This window comes from Sarcophilus harrisii, chromosome 3 (genome assembly GCF_902635505.1).
Source record: "Sarcophilus harrisii chromosome 3, mSarHar1.11, whole genome shotgun sequence".
Lineage (NCBI taxonomy): Eukaryota > Metazoa > Chordata > Mammalia > Dasyuromorphia > Dasyuridae > Sarcophilus > Sarcophilus harrisii.
In genome coordinates this window covers 287,261,358-287,289,223 of record NC_045428.1, presented here as the reverse complement: position 1 = coordinate 287,289,223, position 27,866 = coordinate 287,261,358, and the positions used below count along the sequence as shown (strand labels likewise).

Sequence of the window (27,866 nt, the reverse complement as noted above, 5' to 3'; positions counted from 1 at the left end):
CATCTATTAAATCTAGAGGGTAAGCTAGATTATAGGAGATCTTCAAGGGCCATTCCAGCTCTAAATACTGTGACCTATTCATTCAAATGCACCTATCTTGCCTTACTGTATATTAAAGTTCTTTATTGCTATCTTGGAGAGGCTTGAAATTGTAAGCTGCATGAAGTCAGTGACTAGGTCTTATTTCAAATTTATATCTCCTCTAATGGTTAACACATACTCTTCACACAGTGGGCTCTTAATAAATGTTGTACACAATTGTTCACAGTGACAGCAACCATTGTACAATCATGTACATGGATTTAGCTCTTTTCCACAACACATCGATCTAAGACAATCACAAAAGACTCATGAAGGAAAATGGTATTCACATCCAGGGAATAAACTAGGGACACCAAGTGCTGATAAAGGCATACTATTTTTCCTTTGGGCTTTTTTTTCCCATGGGTTTTCCTTTTTATTCTTTCACAACTAAGTATGTGAAAATGTGATTAGCATCACTGCACATGTATAATTTATACATACCAATCTATCTTGGGGAGAGAAAGAGGAGAAAGGGAAGGAGAAAAATAAAAATGGATATTGAAATTATCTTTACATATAATTGGAAAAATAAAATACTATTTACAAAAGAAAAAAAGTTGATTTAATTGAAATACCTCCCTAAAGCTACAACTGACAGCAGCAGTAAAATGTCTCTTAGAGGACTCTGGGATATGTCTGTGATCTATCCTTTGGAATATAAAAGGCCAAAGGTTTCCTCTGATACTACTTAAGAAGCATATTATATTGGAATTATATATTATATTATATATATATATATATAGTGGAGAAATGAGATCACCACAGGCAAATATTTAACTTCTCCTCTCTCAATTTCCTCATTTGTAAATTGAGGGATTTGATCAGGGTTTCTTAAATTTTTTATGGATTATTTCTCAGAATGTTTTTGAATGTGTAAAATAAAACCTAGTATTCTAAAGAAAAAAACAATGATATTGAAATGCAGTTATCAAAAAAAACAAAAACAAAACTAAAGGACTCCAGATTAAAAAAATCTCTGTACTAAATGGTCTCTAAGATGTTTTCTAACCTCTTATCTACTATTACTTACTTCAATGTGCCCCAAATCTGTGATTGGATGGTCCTTCCATGCTGCAAATAACAAACCCTTTCTTACTGTTGCCCCAAAATATGTCATTTTAAAGATAATCTGATAATAAATCTTTCCAAAATTGGCCAGATTTGTTCAAAAACAATAGACATACTGTTTACCAGTGGCCTTGCCTTCAACATCTTTCCAAAGTAGTAGAACTTTCTCCAGAGCTTTCATAGCTCTGACAGAATCTTCAGGAATACAGTATCACATCCATACCATAACAAAACATTGGACTGACTTCACAGCATAAATGATTTTTAGTTATTTGGACATTGAATTATTTGGAGAAGTGGCATAGAATAGTATATAAGGTCAGAAAATCAAATCTCTCTGACACAGTGACTTCATGCATTTTAACAAAATATCTAATCCCTCACAACCTCGGAAATTGTATTGCTTTTTGATTCATGGGAAACTATCTTGGATAAGTCTTTTGTGTGTTTGTCACATGAACTGTTTTTACATGGTTACTACAAGGGAGACTCCAAGTACTATATAAAATATAAACTTGTACAAAAAACCTCTGTCTAAAAGATAAAAATACATTCAAATGTACACAAATATATATTCACACATACATACCAATACCAATACCGATCAGTAACACGGATATGATTGTCACTGATACTGTAATAGAAACAATTAGGTTGGAGGAAGACTTTTCTGGAAGTGGCTCTATATATATTAAAAAAAAAAAAAAAGACAAATTGTTAAACAGTTGCACAAGCAAAAAAGATTACCAAAAGTATTAGGTTCTTTAATTTAAACCTTAATAGTATCAAAACAGCCTAGCATTGAACTTGATTTAAACCTGACAACTAAATCCATCAAATCCACTAAGAATTCAGTACTAATAAAACTGTAAAGAAACAGTGACAAATCTTGGCAAAACTATTATCTGAATATTGAATACACTTCGAAGTAGAGAGAACAAACTAAATATTAATTTAAGTACATGAAGAATTAAGAGAATCATGGGAAAGATTTATGTGAACTAAAAAAGAATAAAGCAAGCAGAATCAGGAAAACAATACACATCATGACTATAATAGTGTTTTCCATGGCAACTGACTACATTGCTTCTGAATTGCTATTGAGTTGGAGTTCTATTTACTTGAAAATGTGCAAATTTAGTGCTTTTACCAAAAAAAGCCTCACACTTTTGCTTCTCAGGTACCCAAATATATTTCTTTGGCTATTGAATTTGGTGAATTTTGCTTGAGAGGAAAAAAATCATCTGAAATTCTTTGACTATTAATTTGTGACAGTGGTGCAGTGAGAAGGACATTAAATTTGGAATCTTAGGACCAAATTTTTTTTTTCTGGTCATTGTACCTATCATCTGTATATTTTTGGGCAAGTTACTTAATTTATTTGGGCCTCAGTTTCCTCATTTGTAAAATGAAGAGGTTGGACTAAATGTCTTCCACCTTTATTATGCTCCTGTGAACAACAAACTAAAATTGATTGCTTTCTAATTATAATGACCAAACTTGGCCTGGGGGAAAAAAGTAGAAAATTCATCTTAACCCCATTCTATCTAGAGATGGGGGGAAATGGATATAGATTATTACAATATTACACATATTATTATAATAAATATATACATATATTTATTATAAATGTTGTTGAGTGATTTTGTTAACCTGCTTTTTTTGCCCAAAAGTTTTCTCTATTTTTTCATTCTTTGCTACAAAGGATAACTCATTGGATGGGGAGAGGAAAGGATGTTTTTTGGAAATGTTACAGAAAACAAAATATATCAAAATAAAATTTTAAATGGAAAAAGATATCTTAAATTAAATTTATTATAACTTTTACTAATCTTTGAGAACACTCTTAACTAAATGAATTTATAAGATTATCCACACACTAAAACTTTCTGACCGAAAGAATAACCTGCAATTTAAAAAAATCTTCAAAAGGATTTTGTTACAATTCCTTTCTTTCTGGTGTTATGCCAGAGTATATGCTAGCTACCTTGAATACCTACCCTTTGTGTACTTTTAAAGGAATAGGACAGGAGTAACAGTGGCCCATCTTATTTCCTCAAACCCAAAATTCTATATAATGGCCTGCATAGAGACTTATTTCATTTATTGTGATTTTTTTCATTGCATTTTGGAGATGTTGTTTTTTTATTAATATTTTGAAAGTTTATGGCAACTCTACCTCTAACAAATCTATCAACACCATTTTTTCCAACAGCATGTAATAGCTGTGTCATATTTTTGTACTTCATGTACGTTCTTATACTTTACTATTTCAAAAAATTTTATTATTATATCTGTTATGGTAATCTGTGATTAGTGATCTTTGATGTTACTATTGTAATTATTTGGGGGAATCATGAATTGACTCCCTATAAAATGGCAAGCTTAATAAACGTGTGTATCCTGACTGCTCTATTCAATGGCCATTTTCCCATCTTTCTCCATCCTTGGTCTCTGAGATACAATAATATTGAAGAATATTAACTACACTTAGTTGATAAAGCAGATCAGTTTTTGAGAGGATTAATTCCAATATGAAAGAAGCTCTACTATGTGTAAAGTGCTATCAAAAAGTATTACATGCTACTTAGTTTTATATTCACTGAGAAACCAAATAATTCACATGACTCGCTTTATTACAATATTTACTTTATTAAAGTTGTATGAAACTGAACCCACATCTCCAAGTTATGGTTTTAATGAAAAGTTTTCTAGCTTGTTTTGCAAAAGAAGGGTAATGAATCCTCCATATGCCCTTTGAATAATAAACATTTGATGTATATGGGGATTTTTGCATCAGGTCAGGATAATTTCATTACTAGAATCAGCCCTTAATTTTCTTGCTTGATTACTCATATATTTCTAATCCTATTGAAATATTTCATATGTTAATGTTTCCATTCTATTACCAAATGCTGTTACTTACCAACTGTCAAAAATTGTATCATGAGCTGAGTAGAGTCTATAGATGAAATGTTGCAGAGGTATTTCCCACTATCTGATTGAATAGGATGTGTTAAAGTCAAAGAGAAGTTACTCCTTTCATGCATCATATCCTTGGTCCAAGTGAATCGATTATCAAAGACCATGCTACCTGAAGATCTTGAAAAGGATGCCAAAATTGTGGAGGATGCATTTTTTACTCTATACCAACTAACATTTATATTTTTCTCCGGTGAAAAATCCTCATTCTTAAGTTCACATAGGAATAAAACTTTTTTACCTTCTGTTGTTAAATAAGTATCTGAAAGAGAGAGATTGATATAGTACATGGGTTAAATTATCACTTTTCATATTACATCTCATATTTTAAAAATTTAACAAAAAGTTGGGAAGCAACTTATAGAATGAGGAAAACTCATTCTTGGGTCTTGGAGTCAAGTCTTGTTTTTGACCCATACTGGTTCTGGGATGATGACCAAATCATTTAACCTCTGAGTTTTCCAAGAAATTCTGTTTAGATGCTATGTTGTGGATGAGTTGCTGCATTTGTGGAGGATGTTCCCTACACTGATGAAATACACTGATGAAAAAGAAAGAACAAAAAAAGCAAAGACTTTACTATATTGGGTAATTATATAATAAGTGTAATTATTCCAAATCATTTAAAAATATAAATACGTTATAAAGAGAATAAACTGCTATGAGTTTAAATTTGTTGGAAAATATAGTATTTACTGATAAATTACCTGATGTCATGGTATTTTCCAACAACTTTGGAACAACTTTCTGTGATGCTTCTGTGAATGAAATTTCCTCTACCAATACAGAATACCTCTTCTGCAACTCAGAGCCTTATAAAGTTATTTAAAGCACTGAGAAATTAAGTAACTTGCCTAGGATAACATGACCAGCATGTGTCTAGTAATTGTTTATCCACCAAACAGTGACTTCCTTTGTGTGAAGGAAATGATAAAAAGAATTGGAATTAGCAATTATTATTGAAGTTGCTGCTTTGACATAACATAAATTTCATTTAAATACATTTAAATTTTGTTTGAACATGTTAAGGGAAAAACACTAATTTTCTCAGGGTGTTCTCCTCCCTGTCCGCAATAAAAGGAATTAAAAAAAAAAAACCCAACTCTTTCCATTTGCCCATCGCCATTTGTCTATGAAAACCACTCTAATGAAATAACATGTTTTTTGGTCCCTTTAATATCTTCATCAAGAGAAGGATAGAATTACCTTTGAGGTCAATGTTTTCTCTTGGAACACCTTTGACATTATTATTACTAAGGTGAGGGGGCTAAAGAGAAAATAAAAATGCTCAGACCCCTACTATATCCATGAGATATTTAGGAAAACTTTAAGAATACTGTCTCTGTTTAGATGGAAGCCAGGGTGAGATTTGGGAATAGTAAGTTGAGAGGTAGGGATGGTGGGATGGTGCTGGAATGTAAGCAATCTTGCTTTTAGATTTAAAAGAAGATAAAAGCAGGAAAACGTAATGGCTGAGCCATTATCGGTGGTAATTTGAAAGACTGGGAAAATATGGGGAACCACAAAATTAGGAAAGGGTAAGTCCTCAATTTTCAAAAATGGGAAAAAGCAGTCTACAATTTATAAGCCAATGAACTTTACTTTGATTCCAGGGAAATTCTAGAATCTATTAAAAATGGTTTGGAGCTCTAAAAAAAAAAGGAAAACTGATTAAAAATTACCAACTTGCTTCATCAAGAATAAATCTTGCCCGGCTAACCTCATTTCTTTTTTTGACAGGGTTAGTAGACTGGTAGCTGAAGGAAATTCTGTTGAATATAGTTAACCTAAATTTTAACAAAGCTTTTGTTCTTATACTCTTCTGGAAACGTAGAAGAGTCATGTACTAAAAGGTAAATCATTTAAAGCTGGTTGTTTGGATTCAAAGAACTTATTAATGGTTCAATATTAATTTCACAGTAGTCTTCAGTGGAATACTCTCAGGATCTATTCTTGATTCTGTGCTATATATTAATTTTACCTATAATTTGGAAACTGTATATATGGCATATTCATCAACTTTGTGGATGACACAGTCAGCCAACAAACATTTATTAAATACCTACTATGTGTCAGTCACTAAGCCAAATGCTAGAGATGTAAAGGCAAAAGACACAAAATTAACACATTGATAACTAACAGAGTCAGTATTCAAAAAGAGCTTGATAAGTTAGAACACTGGCCAGAATCTAGTAAAAATTTAAGAAATATAACTGTAAAGTCTTATACTTGCATATAAAAAAATCAATTTCACAAGTAAAATATGGGGGAGATATAGTTATATACAACCAGTGGTCTGAAAAAGATCAGAGAATGTTGGTTGACTGACTATAAGCACAGTATGAGTCAGAAGTATAATTTGACATCTGAAAAAGGCAAATGCTTTTCTTAACAGGCATGATTTCCAGGAATAAGGAGATGATGTTCCCAATATATTCTGCCTTCATCAAATCTCATCTGAAGTACTATGTTCAGTTTGGGATACCACTGTTTAGAAGAGTCATTGATAAGTAAAGTGGACAATTAGGATGCTGAAGGGCCTGGACTCCATGTTATGTGGGAATAGATTGAAGGAATTGGGAATATTTAGCTTAGAGAAGAAAAGATTTGGGGAGTAAGGTGGGGTTCCTGGAAAACCATGATGGGTGTCTTGGAGAATTTGAAAGCTGTCAATATCACATTTGTACTGTTTGTGTCATAGAATACAGCCAGTAGTAAAGGGTCAAAATTATATGAGCAAGAAATAAGATGAGAGAAAAAAATGAAAATAATTCGGTGATTAAATACAAATGATTAAATCTCTTTTCATGGTTTTCTGCCAATACCACATATATCTTCAGAGCACCAAGTTTTTTAGAAAGACAACAGGCTGTTGACGTTCTGTCATGTCTAAATCTGTGATTCCCACTTGAGTTTTTCTTGGCAAAGATTTGTCGTGGTTTGCCATTTCCTTCTCCAGCTCATTTTACAGATGAGGAGACTGAGGCAAAAGGATCAAGTGATTTGCCCAGGATGACACACAGCTAGTGCCTAAAGTCAGATTTGAATTCATGAACACTAGTCTTCCTGATTCCAAGTTCAGTGTCCTATCCATTGTGCTATGTGTACATAAGATCAGATAGAAAGCTTGCTATTATTATGAAGTTAAAGGAAGCATAATAATATTTTTAAAAATTCTTTTAAAAAGAAGAATTTTAAAATGTAGGAACTTTATAAATAATAGGAGCTTTATTAAAAATAAGTTCATGTTTAATTGCTTTTTGTATCTTTTCAAAGCAGATTTCACTGGCTAACTTATTTTCTTGGTTTTTAAAATGGATATTATACAGGAGTTCGTGCTTAGGTAGAGTGTGTACTTCTGAGTTTCCTTTCAGTTCTGGAATTCTATGAAATAGCTCCAAGAAGCCTGAAGATAAGTAGCAAATATCATAAAAATGAAAATAATAAAGGAATCAGAAGAAATAATATAAATGAGGCACTTATATCCATCTAATTAGATAAATTTTGCCATGATGCAAGAAATACATAAGAAATATGAGAGATGTTTGAAGGTACAAAAGCTGGCAACAGATTAGTTATGGGACAAATGTAAGGGAAGAAACCAAAATGACATTAAAGATTACACTTAAATTGGGAGCCTGGGTGACTAAGACTAGGATAGTGCCCTCAAAGATAATAATAGAGAAACTGGAAAGTGGGAGGAGTTTGGACAGAAAATGTCATGATTTATGTATATGTATATGTATATACAGACAGTTCTTACTAGGATGCTAGCTCTGGATCTAGCAGGGTGCTGCAGGAATGAAAGACTGGGGTCCTCCATGCCAGGCTCTGGGCCAAAGATTCACAGAACAGACAGGGCCAAGCATAGTCCCTTGAGGGAAAGTTTGCAAGATGGTTTTGTTGTTGTTTGCTTGAATTTTATTTTCTTTTTCATTTTTTCCCTTATTGATCTGACTTTTCTTGTGCATGATAATTGTATAAATATGTATGACTATATTCTACTTGCATATATTTTTACCATGTTTAACATATATTGGATTGCTTGCCATATAGGGGAGAAGGTGGGGAGAAGAGGAAAGAATTTAAATACAAGGTTTTTCAAGGGTCAATAGTAAAAAAATATTCTTTCATATGTTTTGAAAATAAAAAGCTTCAATCAAACAAAGGAACTGGATGTGTTCTTGTTGGCATCTCAAACTCAATATATTAAAAGTAAAAATCATCATTTTTCTATTCAAACCCTGCTCTATATCTGTGTACATGTAGATACCCATACCCCAAAATACATATATGCACATAGTTACACACATATACATTATATATATATATATATATATATATATATATATGTACACACATCTTTTTTCTGGACCTCTACACTATTTGCTTGGTCCAGATAAGTTCCCATATGTTCATTTTTTTTGTTCATCTTCTATATAGCAGCCTGCATTTATACAACCCTTTAAGATCTACAAAAAACTCTTTTTGGGCTCTTAAACTCTCTGTGAATTGTAGCAGTAGAAAACTCACCTTTACTTTTCCATTTTCCAGTCCATCTTTGATTCAGTACTGAATTTTCAATAATACATTGGTAAGAGGAATTTGAGTTGGTGATTTTGAGTTGACTTTTAACAAAGAAAGGAGGATAAGATGATACTTTTATGATGCTTTTTGTGTTTATTGTATTGTTTTCTGTCCATGTTATATTTGGGGAAGGATAAGCTCCAAACAAACAGCATGTTAAATAGTCAACTCTATCCTGTTCTTGGTATTCTATTGCAGGAGTGATGAAAGCTGGGGAAGAAAAGAATGAATTTGTGAACTTGTAGTTTTTAGCTGATTCTGGAGCTGGTACATGTCTTAAAATCACATGATATAGAAGATCAGTTCAGAAGAGCAAACCCAAGCATCTCAAAAGAAAAAAAAACTCAATAAAAAAATCTTTAAGAAAGTAATCCCTTTGTTAGATAATAAATAATTAATAAATAAATATATTATTCACTTTCTGTATTTTCTAGATATTCAGATACTTGGAATATAGCTGAGAACACACAAGTAAGTAAGCAAAGGACAACTGAGTAATCAAAATACATGTCTCAGAAGCATGAACCAAAGATCAGGCACTTTGTTCAAACAGAGACTCTCTCAGAGTGTTTTTATTTTGATTTTACACACAGTTTCAAAAGGGGTGATTATTTACCTTCTAACTTATAGTATATCAGTAAGGTTGAGTTTCAAGATTATTAGAGGCAGGCATGCTGATAGTAGCAAGAAACAAACTCTTAAAAGCATGAGAGTTGAATAAAACTGAAAAACTTTCAAATTGACCCAAGAAAAAGCAAAACAGGCTAGAAGAGTTTAATGCATAGAATTTTTAAGACTCTGAGGACTTCACTTTATCAATTACAAAGTTTTAGGATTACATATTTTGAGATTCTGAACTTCACTGTTATACCAAAAGGGTGTTCTACCAAGTAGAATATAAAAAGAGAATGACTTACAAAATCATGAATTTCTATTTCACAAAGCTAGTTTTAAAAAATAAGTATTTAATAAATACAACATGATATTTCCAAACTATCTTCCTTGACTGTGCTTCCTTCTGGTCTGTTTCATTCATTTAAAAAAAGTTTTCATAACTAAGTTTCCCCTCTTTTTTTTGCATGACTAGCAATAGGTTGAACCTCAGAAGTGTTTTAATTAGAATTGCTCTTATTATTAGTGATCTGAAACATTTCCATCAGTTCATTTGAATTGTTTTACAATCATGTCCAACTCTTGTGACCCTTTTTTGGGCAAAGATACTAGAATGGTCTGCCATTTCTTTCTCAAGTTCATTTTATAGATGAGAAAATTGAGGTAAATAGTCTTAGATGATTTGCTTAGGGTCATCACAGAGCTACTAAGTTTCTGAGGCTGGATTTGAACTCAGGAAGATGAGTTTTCCTAGCTATAAACATTCCATTCACTAACTGGCCTTGCTCCTCCCCCATTCACCCCCCATATTGCTATTGATATTTTGAATTTCAGCTTTTCAGAATTGCTATTTCACATCCTTTAAACATTTATCTATTGGGGATATGATTCTGTTCTTATATAGCTAAAAGAGTTTCCTTTATGTTTTGGAAATTAGAACTTTACCAAAGAAACCTGCTATAAAGATTGCCCCTTGCCCTGCCCCCCCCAATATTGTTTCCTCTTCACACTCTTCTCAACAATCTCATTACAATTAAAGAAATTGTAAAAAGAGAAAGGACAATACCACTGGTTTATAACTGAAGTAATCTGCTTCCTTTCTCCAGTTTCCCTTCCATCCACCTTCTCTACCCCTTCTCCCTTTTCCCTATACCCATGCCCTTAGGCCCAAAATCATTGGTACTTGCTTTAAAAAAATTTTTTTTTAAATTGTCTTTTCTTTTAAATTTTTCAAAGTTGAGATTTGTTTGCTTGTCACTATTCCAACCTAGTATTAATATCTTAATCCCATCTTCCACTCTATACTCACCACATTCCCTTTTGAGTTTGATGTCTTTCTACACCAAATTATTTATATATATATATATATATATATATATATATATATATATATATATATATATATATGTATATATATATATGTATAATTGTAGGTGTGTGTTAAATCATCTTTTGTCTAGTTCAGATAAAAATGAGGCCCTGAGGCCACCAGGCTTTGACAATGCTATAGTTCTACCAATAATGCCAGATATCAATCTGTTCATCTGTGATAATAGGGTTTCCAATCCACCTCTAAACCATAAAATTCAATAGTGGAGGGCATAATAAAATTAGCATATCAGTGACATGAAGCACCAGATCGCTCTGTCCCTTTCCTATAAACTTATCTTCTTGCTCCTGGTTCTTTGCTAAATCTCCCTTCAACTGGCAACACAATTACAGTAAACTTTGCCCCTTGACTTGGACATGGCCGATTCTTTTGAGACACCTCACGACACTGGTCTGTGACCCCAAATTTTTGGGGTCTCGTTCTGAACCTCAATACTCATTCTAAGTCTCACTACGCTATACTTGATTGCTGACATTCTCATGTTGTGATTCCTGTGGCTTCCAAGGTCCATGTGAGGGGTTTCTTGAAGTTTTCTCCTTGGAATTTTGTTTTGTTCAATCATTGTCCAACTCTTATGACGTCATTTGAGGATTTCTTGGCAAAGATACTGAAGTGGTCTGCCATCTCCTTCTCCAGCTCATTTTCAGTTAAAGAACTGAGGCAAAGGAGTGATTTGCCTAAGATCACACTGCTTGTAAGTGTCTGAGGCCAGATTTGAACTCAGGAAGATGAGCCTTCCTTATTTTAGGCCTGGGAGTCTGTCCACTTTTATCTTTTTGCCTCTGCATACAGAGATATGAAGGTTTTTGATGTCTCTGGTCATATACTAAGAAGTTTTCACCTTGTTTTCCCCTTTCCTATTTGCTTGTGGGCTTTAGATGATTGTTTTATGCAGTTCTGGCTAGATGAAATCACTTTCCATAATTTATCATTTTATTTCTTGCCTACATTCATGTAGGTGACCATTTAAATCAATCATTCCTGATATTGTGATCATACCAAAATAATTGATAGTCATAACAATAATAATCTTGAGTTACCATGGAAAGTTTATATATATATATATATTTCTGCCTTCTTGAACAAATGATTTAGAAAATAATTTAATATATTTTAGAAAGATATTTTAATGTGCTTGTGCTTAAAGGGAAAAACCTAAGTTATGTAGAAAAGTTACCATGTGAAATAACTTATATCCTGAGAGTGCTGAGAGTAATTGAGAGTTATATCACAGTAACAAAATATTTTTGGTTCAAAATATTCAGCTTTCCTTTGGCTTTAGGGTTAGGCAGGACTTTGAGAAATGTTTTGGTCTCTCTTTTTTTTAATGTTGCTCTGGACACATAAGCTCATGATAATTTAAAGTATTAAAGACTCAGATACCTTGGGTAATTCCAAGGGTATCCCAATATTACTCTTGTAATACTCATGGAAAGAGGAACATCTATAGGTCAAAAAACACAACTATTTTACTCACCTCCCAACTTCAGGTCTATGTTTGAACATTGTGCATTATCTATTGTTGATGTATAACACTTATAAACTCCTTCATCTTGCAGGTTTAATCTCCTAAGTTTTAGTGAGGCATTTCCATTGTTGATTTCATTGCCGAAAAGGGATGTCCTGTTGTTATAAATGGAGTCTTGGTTGTTCAGGTAGTCACCATATTTGAAGAAGCTGTGTAAATACTTTTCATCTTTCATCCAGTGAATCACTACGCCAGACCCTATCTTAAATGAGCAAGGAATGATCACATCTTCATAAAGCCTTCCAACAATAGTAGACTGAAGAACCGTTTGAGAATCAAAGCAGATTTTATCTAAAAGGAAATAGATACAGATAATTACAACAAAAAAACTAATGAATGGGTAGTATGAAAAATATTGAGAACTATGTCAATCTTGAGTAATTAGCAAAGGTAAATTGAACCTTAACAAAAGCAGGAGAGATGAGCTTTGTCCCAAGATACTGAATTTTAAAGGATTTTTAAAAATTATCAAATGAGCTTAGCACCTACTTGTCAAGAATGATCAATTGTAATAGGAAACTGTATAGTCATTGTAGTAGAGGAAGATGTATTCATGAATATTGTGACTTTGAGGAAGACATTTTCTCAGAAAAAAGAAACAGAGTGATTAGGTTGTATAAATAAACTCTCAGGCTACATTCTATTTCCCTTCATATACTAAGTAAGCTTTGAAAATTATAAATATCCAAACTATACCTAAGAAATTGAATCTATAACCAGCCTTGGAAACCCTACAATACTATAAATAAGGGCTTAATGCATTACTTTGTTGATTTCTAGACTTAAAAGTAATGGAGATAATATTAATAATGCAGATGAAATGTAAAACTGTGTGATGATTTTTTTTCTTTGAAGAAAATTAACTCTTAAACATTTACCAACACACCTCCAGGAACAAATATGGAATTCTAAATCTCCTGACTTTCCTTTCTCCCTATAAAAACCTCAAATATTATTCCAAAAGAGAATAGTCTTCATCCTTCAGAATCTATGATGTGTTGAGAATTCTGATACAAGTTAGTCTGAAGTAGTTACTAGGGTGCTGAATCTGAAGTCAAGAAGACCTAGACTTGATTCTACTTCAGAATTAACATCTTTATGTCTCAATTTTCTCCTCTGTAAAATGAAGATAACAATAGTACCTACCTAGTTCAATATTGCTGTTACTGTTACAATATTTTCCTGGTTCTGTTCATTTCACTTAGCATCAGTTTATATACGTTTTCCTAGGGTCTTCTGAAAGCATCCTGCTTGATTTTTCATAGCATGATAGTATTCCATCACTATCAGATAACACAGCATGTTCAGTGATTCTCCAATTAGTGGACTTCCCCTCAATTTCTAATTTTTTGTCACCACAAAAAGAGCTGCTATAAATATAGTTGTATTTATAGGTTCTTTTCATTTTTCTTTGATGTTTTTGGAGTACACATTGAGAAGAGTATTGCAGAGCATATGCACAGTTTTACAATCCTTTGGGCATACTTCCAAATTGCTCTTCAGATTAGTTAGATCTGTATATAATTCCACCAACAGTGCATTAGTGTTTCAATTTTTCTGCATTTCCCCAATGTTTGATATTTTCCTTCTCTATCACATTAGTCAATTTGATTAGTTTGCATTTCTCTTATTAATAGTAATTCAGAGCATTTTTTTCATATGACTATAGATAGTTTTGGTTTCTTCTCCTAAAAATTACTTCCTTGACCATATAAATCTTTTTTTTCCCCCAAATTCATTTTATTTAAAGAAAGAATGAAAATAAAGAAAAACAGAAGAAGAATACAAAACAAAATGAAACAGCAACAACAAAAAAAGAGAACACTGTCATGTGTCCAGCAGAATATCAGGGAGTTTTCAAAATATATAATAGCAAATTATTAGTTCTAGAAAATTTATATGTAAGTAAAAGAAATTATATTCATGAGTGTCCATCTTTTCGTTACTTCCTTGTGAATTGTGCTTTTGTTTTCTGCTTTTGCACCTTTTTTATTTTGTTCTTTTTCCCCCTATCATACTCTCTACCCCCCAAAAAATAGTTAAGAAAGGATAAATTTAAATATTGTAAAGTATGGGCTAGCTCCTGGAGGGCCTCAGGGTCATCCAGACTCAGGATAAATCAAAATTAGGGGGGAGAAGTGAAGGAGGCAGACAAGGTGCCACATGGCTTGCCAAAGATATATCCTGGATTCTGGAGTCCGGAGTCTCCAGCCTCTCTCCTCCTCATCCTGCAGCCAAGTGGCTCTAACTTCTCTCCCTCTACCTTCCAATCCTTGCCTACGATTATCTTACTACTAAATATTCAACAAGCACCAATGGTGAGGAGAGCCATCATCCAAATATATGCGAATAGGGTCATTGTCTCACATGGAATAGGTAGCCTTAAGTGCTCTTTTGTCTGATTCAGAGTTTCTGCCCTTTAAAATATATATGTAGATATATACATACATATATAGACACATATTCCCACACATAGACACACATACATATTTTTCCTATTCCTGCTGATCCCTCCCTTGTCTTCTTCCCTTACCATTTGCTTCCCTGTCCACCTATCTCTCCCCGCCCTCATTTCTTTATAGATTTTGGAAGGTGCTATATCTTTCATAGTATATATGTAGGGCTGTCTATTTAATCCATTCCCTATGTGAGCAGGTTTTCAGAACTATGAGCCCTCCTCCTCCCTCTAATGTCTCTGTATCTATTCTTTCTCTTTACTTCATTTGTATGACATAATTACTATTTTTACCTTAATTCTGCCTTTCTTTTGAGTTGTTGTATAGTTGGTGTCAATCTTAAACGTGTGCTATACATTTCCCATATAAAAATCCATAAACACTTTTTTGCATGTTGAATTTTTTTTTAAATTGGTCTTTGATATTGATTTTTATATGTTAAATTTCTATTAAGTTCAGTTTTGGTTGATAGAAAATCCTGAAAATCTTCAAGTTTATTGAATGTCCATTTTTTCTCATTCAATCTTATAGATAATTTTGCTGGATATGATATTTTTGGCCACCGGTCTAGTTCTTTTGATTATCAGTCAATATGATTCCAGGACCTGTGGTCTTTTGTTGTGGCTGCTGATAAGTCTGTACAATTATAGTTGTAGCTCCAATTGCATTGGTATTTTTTCTTATTTCTTGCAAAATATTCTCTTTTATCTGGAAGTTTCAAAATTTGGCTATGATGTTCCCATCTGTTTTACATGGGATCTTGTTGAAGTGGTGATCAGTAGATTTGTGGATTTCTTCTATTTCTACTTTCCCCTCATGTTCTATCATTCCAGGACAGTGTTCTTGGATTATTTCCTGCATTATTGTGTCAAGGTCCATTTCATGGTTATGACTTTCAGGAAGGCCATTTATTCTTATATTTTCTCTTTTTGATCTATTCTCTAGATGTCTCTTTTCTTATAAGATGTTTCACATCCTGTTCTATTTTTTAATTCTTTAGAATTTGTATTATTTATTGGTCTCTCATGGTTTCACTGGCTTTCCTTTGCCCAATTCTAATTTTCAAAGAGTTATTTTCATCTTTGAGACTCTGTATCTCCTTTTCTAGTTGGTTAACTTTTTTTCATAATCTTGTTCTTCTTGGATTTTTTTTTTTAGTTTTTCTTCAATGTCTCTCATTTAACTTCTACATTTTTTTCTCTATAAATTCTCTCTGGGCAAGGAACAATTTCACATTACTCTTTGGGGTGGAAACTGTTTTTACTTTAGTATCCTCCTATAAAGATGAACCTTGGTCTTCCCTATTTCCTTCCCTATTCCCATAGTATGTTTCTATGGTGGGTCCTTTCTTCTTTGCTGGCTCATTTAAAAAAAATAATACATATTAATGTAAGCACTCTAATCCTCTGGTGGGGGAGGGGTGGATGGTGTCTCTGGCTTCACTTCAACTCTCTCCTCTGATCGAGAACCCCATACCAAACACTTCACTCCCCAGCAAGGGGTAGCCCAAGGTATTTACACTTCACATGGGTTAATCCTACCCTGGCCCTGGGTTTTTCTTCAGATCTTCTCAGGTTGTTATCAGGAGAACCACTGCTCTACCCCAAGTCTTCTTGATTTTTCACAAGTCTATGTTCACCTTGAGGTGAAAATTAGTTCCATTTGTAGAAGTAGGGAGACCTTGAAATTTATCAACCTATTCAGTCATCTCAGAATTCTCTCCCTCCTTGACCATTTATTAATTAGTGAACTTATATTCTTATAAATTTAACTCAGTTCTTTATATATTTGAGAAATGAGATCTTTATCAGAGAAACTTGATATTAAAATCCACTCTGCCCCATTTCCTGTTTTCTTTCTCATCATGGCTGCATTGGTTTGATTGTTAAAAAAAAAAAAAAAAAAAAAAAAAAGCTTTTTAATCTAATGTAATCAGAATTATCCACTTTAAATCCCATAATTCTGTCTATCTCTTGTTTTGTCATAAATTTTTCCTATCCATAAATCTGACTGATAGAACATTCCATTCTCCCCTAGTTTGCTTGTGATATTACCTGTTGTCAAACTCACACATCCATTTTGACCTGATCTTGATATGCAGTGTAAGATATTAGTCTATACATAGTTTCAGCTAAAGTGTTTTCTAGTTTTTCCAACAATTTTTATCAAATAGTGATTATGGATCTTTGGGTTTGTCAAACACTAGATAATTTAGTATAATCACAATATTATGTATTATGTACCTAATCAATTCTGTTGATCCATGATTCTATTTCTTAGCCAATGTCAGATGATTTTATGATTATCTCTTTGCAATACAATTTGAGATCTTCTACTCCTAAATCACTTTTCTTCATATTTCATTTTCATCTCCTTGATGTTCTTGACCTTTTGTTCTTCCTGGTGAATTGTTATTTTTTTCTAGTTCCATAAATAAATAAATTAATTTAGATATAATTTTATTTTATTATATAGGCATGTACTACCTTTAATCAATTAATATTTCTTCAATTGTTTAGATGTGATTTTATTTGAGAGAAAAAGTCTTTTGTAATTGTGTTTATATAGTTCCTGGAATCGTCTTGACAGGTAGTCTCCCAAGTATTTTATACCGTTTACAGTTATTTTAAATGGAATTCCTCTTTCTTTTCCTTGCTGGTGGGTTTTGTTGTAGTATATAGAAATGCTAATGATTTATATGGGTTTATTTTTATAATCCTACAACCCAGGTGAAGTTGTTAATTATTTCAACTAGTTTTTTTAGTTGATTCTCTAAACCATCATATCATCTGCAAAGAATGACAGTTTTTGTTTCTTTGTTGAATATTTTAACTCCTTCAATTTCTCTTTCTTCTCTCATTACTATAGTTAGCATTTCCAGAATAATACTGAATAATAATGATTATACTGGTTATCCTTGCTACATCCATAATCTAATTAGAAAGGTTTCACATTTATGTCCATTACACATAATGCTTGCTGATACTTTTATATAAATAATACTTAGCATTTTAAGGAAAGTTCCATTTATTCCTATGTTCTCTACTATTTTTATAGGAATGAGTGTTGTATTTTGTCAAAAGGTTTTTTTCTTTATTGAATCATATGAATTTTATTGGTTTTGTGTTGATATGTTCAATTATATTAATAGTTTTCCTAATATTGAACCAGTCCTGTATTGCTGGTATAAATCCTATTTGATCATAGTATGTGATCTTTGTGATAAATTGCTGTAATCTCCTTGTCAGTACTGACAAAATTTTTGAGCCAATATTCATTAGGGAAATTGGTTTATAACTTTCTTTTTCTGTTTTTGCTCTTCTTGGCTTAAGTATCAGCATTATATTTGTGTCAAAAAGGGTATCTGATAGAACCTTTTCTTTGCCTACTACTATGCCTAGAATTCTCTCCCTCCTTATTTTTGGCTTCTATTAATTCCCAGCTAATATTTCATCTTCTTGAGGAACCTTTCCCAATCCCCTTGATGTGAGTTCCTTCCCTTTGTTTATTATGTTGGATTATGTCCAATTTATCCTGTGTATATATTATTTATACATAATTTTATTATGTTTCCCAAATTTGACATTTTCAATCTTTCCTCCTATCCTGAGAGTTTAGCACAATCTCTAGTACTTTGGTGCTTACGTCAACCTGCATGTTGACTACATGGCATATTGAATGAATATTCTGTATTCTGCATTTAGTAATGTTTGCCAGAAATAATTTTATATAATATTTCTTCATTAAAAAAGATGTTCAAATGAACATAATTCCCCCACATGCTTCAATATGTCTCTAATTTGAGGTAACATTTATAGGAATCCTGAATAAGAAAAAAATGATAAAATGTCAAAATATAGTTTAGGGTTAACTTCCAGAATAGTCACAATTGAGTTTCTTCCTAGATCATTCACGACAAGGGTTGAAAAAGATCTCTTCCCTGAATTTCATATCAGTCTCCTCCTTTCAGAATAGAGAAAGGTGGATCATGGCACCAATAAGTTCAACAGATAGACAAAATGAAGATTGTGTAGATGGGTTTATAGATTATTTACTTCAAGGAGTGGAAAAGAAAATGGTCTAGAGCAATGATTTCAAACTCAAATAAAAACAGTTGAGGGGGTACCAATCAACTGTACAGTTGGGAACAGGTTAGCTAAGAAAACCATATATTAACATGATCTACGTTTTATTGTATTATTATTTATTTTGTTAAATATATATGAATTCCATTTTCATCATTCATTGCTTCCAGAATGCCTGTTCAAACTCATGGAATCACATTTGATACCTCTTTTCTAAAAGTATTTTTTGTCCTAGGTTTTGGTAACCATTCTTAACTCATTTTCCTAGCTTAATCAACTTCCAAAGAAGACATTTTCAAAGGGTTTTTAGAACAAAGAAATAGGATTTTAAAATATTTTCAATTTTAATAAAAAGGAAGCTTTTTCATGTTTCCCCAACTCTTCAGAGGAATATTTTAAATATATAAAATGAAATATAATAGATTTTTAAAAATTAGTTATAAAAATATTTTCAAAACATATCCCAGGGTAAGAATCATCTCCCTTTCCAATATATGATTTTCCCTCTGTATGCAGTAATAAAGCTTACCATTGAATCCAGTCAGAGGTTGTACAATAACATTCAGAAGATAAAAATTAAGTAGTGACTTTATCTTCATGATTTCTATAGAACATATTTGTTAAGAACCTGAAGAAACAAAGCAAAATAAATTTGTGTGTGTGTGTGTGTGTGTGTGTGAGGCATTTGGGGTTAAATGATTTGTCTGAGGAAACACAGCTATTAAGTGTTAAGTTTATAAGTCAGGAGGACCTGACTTCAGGATTGGTGCTCTATCATTATACCATCTTGCTGCCCCCAAATTATTATCTTTTAGGAAAAAAAATGAATCACTTGGAATCATTTCATACAATCTACTCCAACCACTTAATCAGCATTCATAAGGAACTTATTATATGCCAGGGACTATACTAGCATTAATTTATGTAATTCCTTTATTCATGTAAAGAACCAAAAAGAGTTCTTCCAGATTTGAAGTATTTTTTGGGTCTGCATTCCTCAAGAACCTTAGTTCTGCTGGGAGAACTTGGAAAACAGTAAGGTAGAAATGAGGCAGCATGAGAACAAAAAGTAAATGAAGAAACAAAAGTCATTATACCTAGCCCACATTTTGCCTTTATTCTGTATGTCTGTAGGGAACAAAACTGTAGTTTTGATTTTATTTGTTTTTTGAAGTCATGTCTGATACTTCATGACCCCATTTTGTTTTTGTTGTTGCTGTTATTATTGTTTGGCAAAGATACTGGAGTATTTGGCCATTTCCTTCTCTAGCTCATTTTACAAATGAGGAAATTGAGGCAAACAGGATTATGTGATTTGCCCAGGTCATACAGCTAGGATGTGTCTGAAACCAGATTTGAACTCAGAGGTCTTCTGTCTCTGGGCTTGGCGCCATATTTGCTGAAACACTTAGCTGCCCTCATCTAAGCAATGATACCTAAACTTACATCTGGAGTGTATGAAGATTCTTTGTGCCTGCTTCTCAGTGGTTCAAACTGCAAGTGCTATCTACAGATTTTTATTGGGGTGTTCTGGAGTCAGTTTATACCACCTTTATGAACTTGGAAATCAATAAGTACTAGATTACTTTGTTGAGTGTCTTTAGATTTAAGAAAATCAATAGAAAAAATCTTAATAATGCAGATTTTTTGGTAATTATTTTAAACTTAAATACAAAATGAGAAAAGGGAAAAAACACGTTGCCATATACAAAGCAGACCATGAGAGGATAAAATTTAAAACAATAAATCTTCATTTCATGAAAACCTATATAATAAATACCACACAAGCTACAAAAGCTCCTACCCAGCTTTTCTTTACTTCCTTGTAGATTTTCTTTTGTTTTCTGCTGTGTTCTTTTTACTTTATTTTTCCCTCTCTCTCCTCATGCCCCTGCCTTAAAGAAGGTTACAATTAATCATGGATATACATATCCATATACATAAATATCTATAAATATACACACATGTACACGTACTTACCTCTATATATGCATACATATATACTCATCTCTAATTGTACATATATGTATATATGTGTGTATTTATGTGTGTTTCTGTGTTTGTATACATACTTTTAAAGTGCATGTCTTTCCATTTTTTCTAAGCCAACCAATCCTTCACTTCCTACACCAGAGCAATATTTCAATCCAATCTCATCCTAGCTGAAAGACTGTCTCCCCAAATTCTGCCTTCCTTCTATTCTTGGCTGCATAGGTTTTATTTATGCAAAAATTTTTCATTTAAAATAATCAAAATTATCCATTTTATACTTGAATAATATGCTTACCTTCTAATATGAGTTTAAAATCTGATACTACTGAATCTGTTTTCTTTAAATAATGCAAATTAAACATAAAAATTATATTCTGCATACATTTTAATAACATCACCTTTTCCCCTCCAAGAATTGTTGTCAAACACTGACCAGCACATGATCTAGAAACCAGAGTATATTCTAGTAGATTCCAGAGTATAGTGCTGGAGTTACAGGAATTAAATATGCTTGTAAGGTCTTTATCATCACTTCATATCTTGATTACTGCAATAGCTTGCTTGCTGGTGGTTCTGCCTTCCCCAGGTCCTTATCTACTCCTAGACATTCTCTTGATTACTTGAGCCAAAGAGTTCTTACCTGCTTACTAAAGACAACCCAGTGTATGAGCTACTCTTAGCACCTGTAAAGTCCTAAGAAGGGGGAGAAGTGTCTGTTCCAGACTGTCTAAGAAATTCAAGCCAACCCTTGTTGTTCAGACATTTCAGTCATGTCTGACTCTTTGTGATCTCATTCAGAGGTTTCTTGACAAAGATATTGGAGTAGTTTGCCTTTCTCCTGTTCTGTTACAGATCTGTTACAAATGAAGAAATTGAGGCAAATAAGGTGAATTGACTTGCCCAAAGTCACATAGCTAATCAATGTTGAGACCAGATTTGAATTTAGGAAGATGTCTTCCTGACTCCAAACCTAGTCCTCTGTACCACCTACCTGCCCTAAAACAAACTGAGATCATTATAAATAAGCAAATAAAAAAAGACATGAATAGAATGATAGATAAATAGAAAATAAATTGATAGAAGTCAGAAAAATAAATGCTTGTCCTAAAAAACTGTTAATTGTCTGGCCTAGATTCACAAATTCAGCATAGTGAGTTAATTCACAGCCTAGGAGCTACCCCTGAAATGTAGATGTTCTGTTCCTTACTCGTCTGCTGAGTGGAATCAGCTCATTTAACCCAATCCAATTCAATTCAGCATTTACTAAATGCCTATCCTCTGCAAGGAACTGTGACAGGAAAGAGACTTGACATTCAACTCAAGAAATTGACATTCAACTTAGAGGCAGCTAGTGGCCTAGAGATAGAGTCTGAGTCATAATGAGGAAGCTCTGACCTCAAATTTGACCGCGGACACTAGCTTTGTAATTTTTGGCAAATTGATCAATGTTTGCCTCAGTTTCCTTAAGAGTAAGAAAAAGCCAATAGCAGTACCTACCTTGTAGTGCTGTTGTGAGGATCAAATGAAGTAATTTTTATAAAATCCTTAGTATCATGCCTGGCATAATATAGACATTATATTCCTGCTTGTTCCCTCCCTTTTCCCCCTTCCTTATCTGTGAAATGAGGATTTTTGAGTAAATAACATCTGAGGTCTTAGCAACTTGGTATGAAAGAGAGAAGGTGAGGGAGAGGAAGAGGAGAAAGATTCAGAGGGGAGAGAGACAGATAGAGACAGAGGTAGAGACGAGACAGACTCAGAGAGAAAGACACACAGAGAAATAGGGACAGAGAGAGAAAGAAACACACAGAGAGGCAGAGACAAAGAGACACACAGAAAGAGAGAGAAACAAAAAGAGAGACAAGACAGAAGAGAGGGAGGGAAAGGGAGAAGGAGAGAGGGAGGGAAGGAGGGAGGGAGAGACAGAGAGACAGATAGAGAGAGACAGACAGAGAGAGAGAGAGAGAAAGAGAGAGATATATATAAAAAGAGAGACAGAAAGAGAGAGACCAAGAGACAGAAAGAGAGAAACAGAGACAGAGAGAAAAAGAGACAGAGATAGAGAGAGAAAAGAGAGAAAGAAAAGAAGAAGGAGGAGGAGGAAGAAGAGGAGGAGGAGGAGGAGGAGGAGGAGGAGGAGGAGGAGGAGGAGGAGAGAGAGAGAGAGAGAGAGAGAGAGAGAGAGAGAGAGAGAGAGAGAGAGAGAGAGAGAGAGAGAAATTGTGTCTCTTGAGAGTTCAGAGCAATGAGTGGAAAAATGAATGAACCACAAGGAAGGGAATAACATATCATGGGTGCTCTTTTGTTAGCAAAATCATCAAAACTCTTTGTTTAGCTTACATGTTATTTTCCTCTTCACTCCAAGCTTTCCCTTTCCTCTGTGATTTTTAATTGACATTCAGTAACTATAACTAAAAATTTAAGCTCTCTTCTTATTTAAGATTGGTAAATTTTCCAAAGTGACTTTTTTAGCTAGTCAAAAGTATGCAATGCTGTGATCAATAAATGGTTCTATCTAGCAGTCAGACCTTGGGCATATAGTATACCTTCTACCATTGTCTATCACTTTCCTTGGTTCTTCTGTAACTAGTCAAGAATGTTCATAGTTTTAAATTTATTTTTAAAAATTAATCAATTAATAGCTTTTAATTTAATTTTTTGAGGAGTAGAACAACTATGTGGCACACTGAAAAGATCTGAAGTCAGGAAGACTCATTGTAAATTCAAATCTAGCCTCAAACTAGATCTCAGTTCTTCTTGCCTCAGTTTCTCACCTGTAAAATAAACTAAAGAAAAAAATGGCAAATCGTTCTAGTACCTTTGCCAAGGAAACCTAAAATGGGGTCATAAAGAATCAGACATAACTTAAAAACAACTGAACAACAAACAGAATTTATTTTTTAATTCATTTAAAATTTTTGATTCCAAATTATCTTCGTCTTTCTAACTCCTCCTCTACCCAGTGAGAAAACAAGTACTGTCATTCTCTTTATGTATGTTAAGTGCAAAACCTATTTCCATATTAGCCATGTTGACAGAAAGTGAGAGGAGAGGGGGAAACGTATTTCAATCTGCACACAGATTTCGCCAGTTCTCTTGGAGTGTGATTTAATCAATTTCCCTAGACTTCCTATGAAGATCAGGTCACTTTTTCTGATCAATCAATTAGTCAACAAGCATTTATTAAATTCCTAATATGTGCTAGCTCCTAAGGTAGGTAACAGGGATTAAAAAAAAAAAAGTGAGAAAGTCCCTGCTCTAAAGAGACTTACATTCTATTAGTCAAGATAATATAGACATAAAAAGTTAAATCCAAAATGGGAGCATCTGGAGGTAGGAGTTGGGGTAGAAATGAGTACTAGTAGAGGAGTGGAGCAGAAAGGACTTCATATAGAAGGCATTCCTTGAGTTTAGTCTGGAAGGAAATTAGGAATTCTAAAAGGGAAAAGAAAGAAGGGAGTGCATTCTAGGCTTGTGGAAGGTTTAGAATAATAGCATAGATGGGAAATAGAGTGTTCTTTAGAGGGAGTAGTTACAGGAAACATAGTTATTTTTAAGAAGATACTTCAAGTAAGTTGATACATTGACATCAACATTGCTATGATTCTGGGGCAACTAGGAAATGGATTGAGTATCGGCCCTAGAGTCAGCACCTGGGTTCAAATTGGAACTTGGGCAAGTAGCTTAATCCCAATTGTTTTACATAAACAAACAAACAAAAAACCATTACTATGGTCCTGCTTGGTAAATCAAAAATATGTGTATCTGTTTTACTTTGTGGTAATATTTCATTTTTTGTTTCATTATTATAAAATATGTGTTGGACATTGCTTGGGTCAAAGAGTATTCTTATAAGAACCTTGAGTTATTCAAGTTGAAATGCTCTTATATTAATGAATTGATCCTGGTAAATTCTGACTAAAATGCAAAATATAAATTGTTTTCTTCCATCCACTGCAGCAAAGGAGAGAGCTTAGGGGTGGATATATATGTAATTGTGCCAGATTTCTTATGGGTTGGTCATAAATCAAGAGTGCTGATAAAGTCATTATGCGAGGGAGTATTCAGAAAAAAGAGGATGGGCTCAATCCAGAGCCTAAGAGAACCCCATAATTTGGGTGATTGAAATGAATTATAAAGTAGCAGAGGAGAATGGGGAGGTCAGATAAAAAAGGAGGAAAATTAAGAAAGCACATGTTATGAAAATCTAGCAGAAGGCAGGGGAGGGGGAAGGGGAAGATGGATTTAGCAGTGCCAGTAGCTGCAGAGAGGTCAAGAAAATTGTAGACTGAAAAAAAAGATCATAAGATTTAGCAAGTAGTAGATCACTGCTGACTTTTGAGAGAAAGGCTTCAGTTGAATGATGAGGTCAAATGTAAGACAGCAAAGGATTGAGAAGTCAATAAAAGGAGAGAAGCTGGAAATAATAAATTTTGATGTTTTTTTCTAGTTTTATTAATAATGGAATGAAATATGAGATGATGGGTTGGGGACCTAGTGGGGTTAGTGAACTTTTTTTTTTTAAGGATCAGGGACATAGATATATTTGTAGATAGCTGGAAAGGATCCAGTAGATATAGAAAGATTAAAGATAAAAGAAAGGAGGTAATAATAGGTAGTAATTTCTTGGAAAACATAGGAGGGGGTGGAATGGGATAAATGTAAAGGGGATAGTTTTCAACAATAGAAAGGCCAATTCTTCATCACAAACTGGAAGTTGATGTAGAAAAGGGAAAAGGGGAGGGGTGATGATGAATAGCCTCTATTTTCTCAGTGAAGGGAAACAAAATCCTTGGCTGAGAGTACTGGAAGAGGAGGAGTATACAAACACTTAAAGACAGGAAGTTTGGAATAATTTTAGTGGAATCAGACAGGAAAAATTTAGTTGGGGGAAAAACCCTACCTTGTCATATTGATAGGTCATTGAAGTCAGAATTGAGGTCAGATAACATGAATTTTTAGGAGATCTTACAATTGGAGTAACTTCTTTTTGCTTCATTCAATGGAATATGAGGAAGCTGATGGTGAGGGTTCAAATTTAGCAAAGTATGAGTGGTACTGGGATAAGGAAAAATGAAGCTGATATCTGAGCTAATGAAGGAACTCTGGATCCCTCATGTGCTATACCCTATTCTCTCCTAGCTCTTATTTTTCCTTATGTTGTGTGTGTGTGTGTGTGTGTGGTGTGTGGAGAGAGAGAGAGAGAGAGAGAGAGAGAGAGAGAGAGAGAGAGAGAGAGAGAGAGAGAGAGAGAGAGAGGAGAGAGAGAGTTTTGATAGAAAGTAAACTCCTTGAGGCAGGAATTTTTTGATTTTCATCACTGTACCTCCTTACAAAGCCATAATGCTTCCTAGGTGCTTGTTTGATAGATTGGTTGATAGTTCAGTCTGTATTATAGGAAAATTTCTTAAGCAGTTGTGTGGAGGAGAAATTGGAATGGGGAGAGACTTGAGGTATGAGATCAAGTAGGAAGCTATTGCAATGGTTCAGGCAAGAGATTGTGAGGATAATGCCTGTATGAGAAGAGAGAAAGGGATAAATATAAGACAAGTTGTGGAGGTAGACAGGACATGATATACTAATTGAGCCTGGGGCCAAGTTAACACCAAAATTGTCACCTTTGAAGATAGTTGGACCTCAACAGAGATAAGGAAGTTGGGAAGAGGGGTGTGTTTAAGGGGAAATGTAATGATTTCTATCTTGGACGCAGAGAGTTTGAAGTGCCTGTAGAGCATCCACTTTGAATATCCAATAGGCAGCATGGGATATAAGACTGAAGCTCAGGAAAGAAGCTAAGGCTAGATACAAGTATCTGAGTTATATTTATAGACATGATAAATCCATAGGAGCTGATGATAACACCTTATAAATAAGTGAAGAGAAAAAAAATAAAGAAAGGCCTTAGGACAGAGCCCAATAGCCCTATGCTTACAACTAAGAGAACCTTTCTTATGTTGTTCTCAAGGGAGGATGTCTTGGGTAACTACTTGAGGTTCGGTATCTGGGTAAGTGAATTTCCTTCCAGTGAGGAAGGAAAGGTAAGGTTCCAGTGGCCTTAAGATTGCTATCTAAAGCTGAGGAAGCAGGAAGGGGTAGAGATATTCTTTAACAATACATATGACTTAACTAATGACTAAACCTCCTTCCCATTGGATTTAAATCTCTCAAGACGGTTCAGAAGAAAGTGAAACTGGTGACTTTGCAGCAGCTCTCCCTTACTTAAATCCAATTCATTTGCAAGTCATGGCATCACCACCCTGATGGCATGGGACAAACAACAACAAAAACAAGTCTCTTCCCCAACTTTACGGAATAATGAATGAATTAATAATTCACATATTATTTAAAACATTTTTTATTACTAAAGAAGAATGAAAATAAATAAAACATTGCTTTTAAAATACTTCCAAAAAAGTGGAACTACACTGAACTCCCCTTTTCTACCCTCTTAGCAAAATCTCAGTATCTTCTCCCTCAAAAAGAATTTCATGGAGAGTTAGGGAAAGAAGTGCTTTGGAAGCATATCAAAGTCACAAGAGTTCAGGAAAAACTGTCTTCTCAATCCCTACTCCTGGTCAGCAATCCAGACAAAGCTTTTTATATCTCCTCATCAGTCAGGGTGGGAATACTTTGATGCTCACCCACTGCCCAATGCCTCCTTCATTTGCTGGCCTCCAGGTTTTCTGGTCCTCCTTTTCTAGTGATTCTCTGCTCAAAAATTATTCTCTGAGAGAAATTAGGATAATATTAGGCAACTCCACTAATATTACATTCCCAGAGGCTTTCTCATAGCATTTCCCCCAATTTTTTCTGTTACTAAAAGATTCAGGAAATTGTAGGTGAAAAACAACAGCTAACAGACAAAGCAGAAGGGACATCAGAGAGAGTTTGGATGCATATGAAGAAATCAAAGCTCTGAGAAATAAAATGCTTTGCTTTTGTTCACATAGCTGAAAACTATCAGAGCCCATGTCACCATTACTCCACTCTTTTTACTACATCATAATGCTCAGCTGTTACAACTAAACTCCTCCTGCCTCCAATCTCTGGGCACATTCATCCTTGCATAGGGCCAAAGGAAG

The 27,866-nt window shown here is 33.8% G+C and overlaps 1 protein-coding gene across 3 annotated transcripts in view; it reads right to left on the bottom strand.

The window, feature by feature from the left end:
• Positions 1–27,866, bottom strand: part of HHLA2 (HERV-H LTR-associating 2) — an 81,188-nt gene that overhangs the window by 3,750 nt on the left and 49,572 nt on the right. For 2 of the 3 annotated variants that reach the window (XR_004232978.1, XM_031959635.1), the window contains exons 2-6: positions 19,322–19,420; positions 12,201–12,542; positions 8,668–8,931; positions 4,079–4,396; positions 1,742–1,834 (exon numbers count right to left, since the gene is read on the bottom strand). Coding sequence is in view for 2 of the 3 variants with exons in the window: in XM_031959635.1 (XP_031815495.1) it covers positions 1,742–1,834; positions 4,079–4,396; positions 8,668–8,931; positions 12,201–12,542; positions 19,322–19,391 (1,087 nt within the window). In the remaining variant the exon portion in view is untranslated. The remainder of the gene's footprint in view (positions 1–1,741; positions 1,835–4,078; positions 4,397–8,667; positions 8,932–12,200; positions 12,543–19,321; positions 19,421–27,866) is intronic. The other variant, XM_023498980.2, reaches the window with a different exon arrangement.